Source organism: Grampus griseus, assembly GCF_964374135.1.
Source record: "Grampus griseus genome assembly, chromosome: 11".
Classification (NCBI taxonomy): Eukaryota; Metazoa; Chordata; class Mammalia; order Artiodactyla; family Delphinidae; genus Grampus; species Grampus griseus.
In genome coordinates, this window is record NC_139005.1 from 43278592 (window position 1) to 43281880 (window position 3289).

Consider the following 3289-nt stretch of genomic DNA (forward strand, 5'->3'; position numbering starts at 1 on the left):
CAGACTTAAGGACACCCCTGGGGAGCCCATCTTTGGGGGTTAGGGGAGCAACTTTCTTGTTGGCATTCAACCCCTCGGGGGGGGGTCTTATACCTGTTGAGGTAACCTGAGTTGACCTGCTGGCTCAGGTATCTCTCTCTCTCTGTCTCTCTCTGAGAGGAAGGAAAAGAGAAGGGGGGAGAGGCACCTTCAAATCTGAATGCGCACCTTGGAAAAGCTGGCCCTAGTCATTAGCTAGAGCTGGCTCACCACCCCCCCGACATACCACACCCCCATCCCTCCCCCTTCCTCCCCTGCCCTTCTTCCAGGTCCCCCCCAGCCCTGAACCCCTCTACCACCCGCCCGCCATCCCTCCCTTTCTTCTCTCTCTCTCTCTCTCTCCCCCTCTCCCTCTCCCTCTCTCTCTCTCTCTCTCTCTCTCTCCCTCTCTCCCTCTCTCCCTCTCTCCCTCTCTCCCTCTCTTCCTCTCTCCCTCTCTCCCTCTCTCCCTCTCGCCTGTCTTCATGTCGTGGATTGATGAACGCGAATCGCGTGTAAGCGCCGCCACCGCCGGGAGTCTGAGGAATTCGCCCGGGCTGTTAAAGGAAAGAGCTAAGTGCGAGAGCGCGAGCTCTACCTACCGACAGTGAAGAGAGCCGCCGCCGCTGCTGCCGCTGCCGCCGCCGCCGCCGCCGCCGCCGCCGCCGCCGCCGCCCGCGCCCAGCCCGGGAGCTGCGCCGCCCCGCCGGCACCCAGGCGCCCCCCACCTGCCCAGCCCGGCCCGCCGCCCCGGGGAGCCGGCCGGCCTAGGGATCGCCCCCGGGGGGAGGGCAGTTTCGGAGTCCCGGGCGGGGGAGTCGGGAGCCAGAGGGGAGAGGGCGGCGGGTTTTCATGTGCCCAGCATGAGCTCCTACTTCGTCAACCCCCTGTTCTCCAAGTACAAAGGCGGCGAGTCCCTGGAGCCGGCCTATTACGACTGCCGCTTCCCGCAGAGCGTGGGCCGGAGCCATGCGCTGGTGTACGGGCCCGGCGGCTCGGCGCCCGGCTTCCAGCACGCCTCGCACCACGTCCAAGACTTCTTCCACCACGGCACCTCGGGCATCTCCAACTCGGGCTACCAGCAGAACCCGTGCTCGCTGAGCTGCCACGGAGACGCCTCCAAATTCTATGGCTACGAGGCGCTCCCCAGACAGTCCCTTTATGGGGCTCAGCAAGAGGCGAGCGTGGTGCAATATCCCGACTGTAAATCCTCCGCCAACACTAACAGTAGCGAAGGACAAGGCCACTTAAATCAAAACTCGTCTCCCAGCCTCATGTTTCCATGGATGAGACCCCACGGTGAGAAGCCTTTTCTCTTTCCCCCTTGGTCTCCCGCGCTCCGGGGTCTCCCCCCGCCCTTGCCTCCTTTTTGTCTGCCCTCGCTTTACCTCCCGGCTTGGGGCTCTCTCGGGCCCCACCCCCGGGCGTGAGTGGGTTTCTGGAGGTTGGGAGGTTCAGCTGGAGGTGGGGCACGGAGTTCGCCTGGGGGATTGGGGTGAAGGTGGGGGAAAAGGTGGTGTCTGGGTGCAAAGGGTTAAAAAAAACGTTTTCTCCACCTCTGTCAGTCTGTCTGTCTCTCTCTCCCCTCCACCCCTCTTTCTCTCCCTCTCATCATCTTTAGTCAAAGTTGGGGAGGTGGCTGGGAAGGGGCCGGGGACCCTGAGGTTATCAGCCTTTGGAGCAAGCCAGTTTCTCCATAAGGCAGACAGCCTCAGTCCAGGACAGTGGCCAGGCTGTCTTGGGGTGAAGGGAGACCCCTGCTTCCCTCCCCTAGCTGGGTCAGAGGGTGGCGGGACCCCAAGGACAGGTGCTCTGCCTGTCTGGGGCACCCACCACCTTCTCTCAGAGAGCTAGCCTTAGGGCCACTACCCCAACTTTGCTTTACTTCCCTCAGTTGGAGAGAAGAGAGAGAGAGTCAAGGAGAAGAAAAAAGAGTCCCAGAAAGGATGGAGGCCATGCAGATTAGAGAGCTCTGTGGTCTGGGGGACCCTCGCCAAGCTGTCCCCAGTCAAAGGCTTGCGGGGTCTCCCTGAGACCCTCAGGGCAGGTCAGGTCATGAGCCCCTCCAAGGGTGGCCCCTCAGAGCCCAGTTTCGAAGTAAAAGGGGACGCGAGAAGGCGACAAGTTCCAGTGGGGATGGCCCGTGATTTATTTGCTGGTCTCCAGTTAGCAGTCAGGCCAAGCAGTGATACATTCCAGGAGATCAATTATTTTTCTTCTGGAAAAGCATTAGGCAGAGAGATCCGAGGAAGGGCAGTGAACAGAGCCCCACTTCTTCACCCCCAGCCCTTATGCCTTCCTTTTGGAAACAGACTCTGTCCCCAGCCTTGCTCACCCAATGCCCCTCTGCACTTGTGAACAAAGCTGCAAGGGCCAGTTTTCTGGGACTGCAGGCCTGGGGAGACTCTACAGTGCCCCCCTGGCCTCTGCCAGCCCCTCCTTTCCAGACAGACCCCAGTCCCTGCCCCCCCACCTCCCAAGGTGGAGCCAAGCCAAAACAAACCCCCAAACTTTCCTGCCCTTGCCTGATTTCCACTCTTGCCTTTTCTGCAGGAGGGAGGGGAACTGGGCAGACCACAGGGGGGACTTCAGGGGAGGAAGAGTGACAGGGGAAAGCCAGGCCCCCACCCAAACATAACCAGACTGGGCTTCTGTTCTGTCCAGCTCCGGGGCGGCGCAGCGGAAGGCAAACTTACAGCCGGTATCAGACCTTGGAACTAGAAAAGGAGTTTCTCTTTAATCCTTATTTGACACGAAAGCGCCGGATTGAAGTCTCTCACGCCCTGGGACTGACTGAGAGACAAGTGAAGATCTGGTTCCAGAACCGAAGGATGAAGTGGAAAAAGGAGAACAACAAGGATAAACTGCCGGGAGCCCGAGACGAGGAGAAGGTGGAGGAAGAAGGAAATGAGGAAGAGGAGAAAGAAGAGGAGGAAAAGGAAGAAAACAAGGACTGAGCAAAAAAGAGAGGACCCCCCCCCCCGCCTTTAGCAACTCCCTTGAAGTTTCGTTTTATGGTAGCGGATAAATTGAGAAGTTTACGACTGTCATTTGCTTTTATAGAGAATAGAATGACACTCAAAACCCCAACTACCTGTCAGATACTTGCAGCTCGGGTTTTATTACCTTTGGACTTCCCCGGATCTTTATTTGTTTGGGGACTGGAGGGGGGAGACCGAGACACAGCGAAAAGTTCCGAGTCTCTGCCTCAGTCATTGCCCCAACACACACACTTGTCCATCCCCCCACCCTTCTTAGTCCTGCCTGGATT

At 59.0% G+C, this 3289-nt stretch overlaps 1 protein-coding gene across 1 annotated transcript; it reads left to right on the forward strand.

Annotated features, from left to right (window-relative positions):
* Positions 1-881: 881 nt before the first annotated feature.
* On the forward strand, positions 882-2975 carry HOXC8 (homeobox C8; the record flags this gene model as incomplete). Its single annotated transcript, XM_082666474.1, has 2 exons — positions 882-1317; positions 2683-2975. 2 exons carry the CDS (start codon positions 882-884, stop codon positions 2973-2975), a joined length of 729 nt encoding a protein of 242 aa, XP_082522600.1.
* Between the last annotated feature and the right edge of the window lie 314 nt (positions 2976-3289).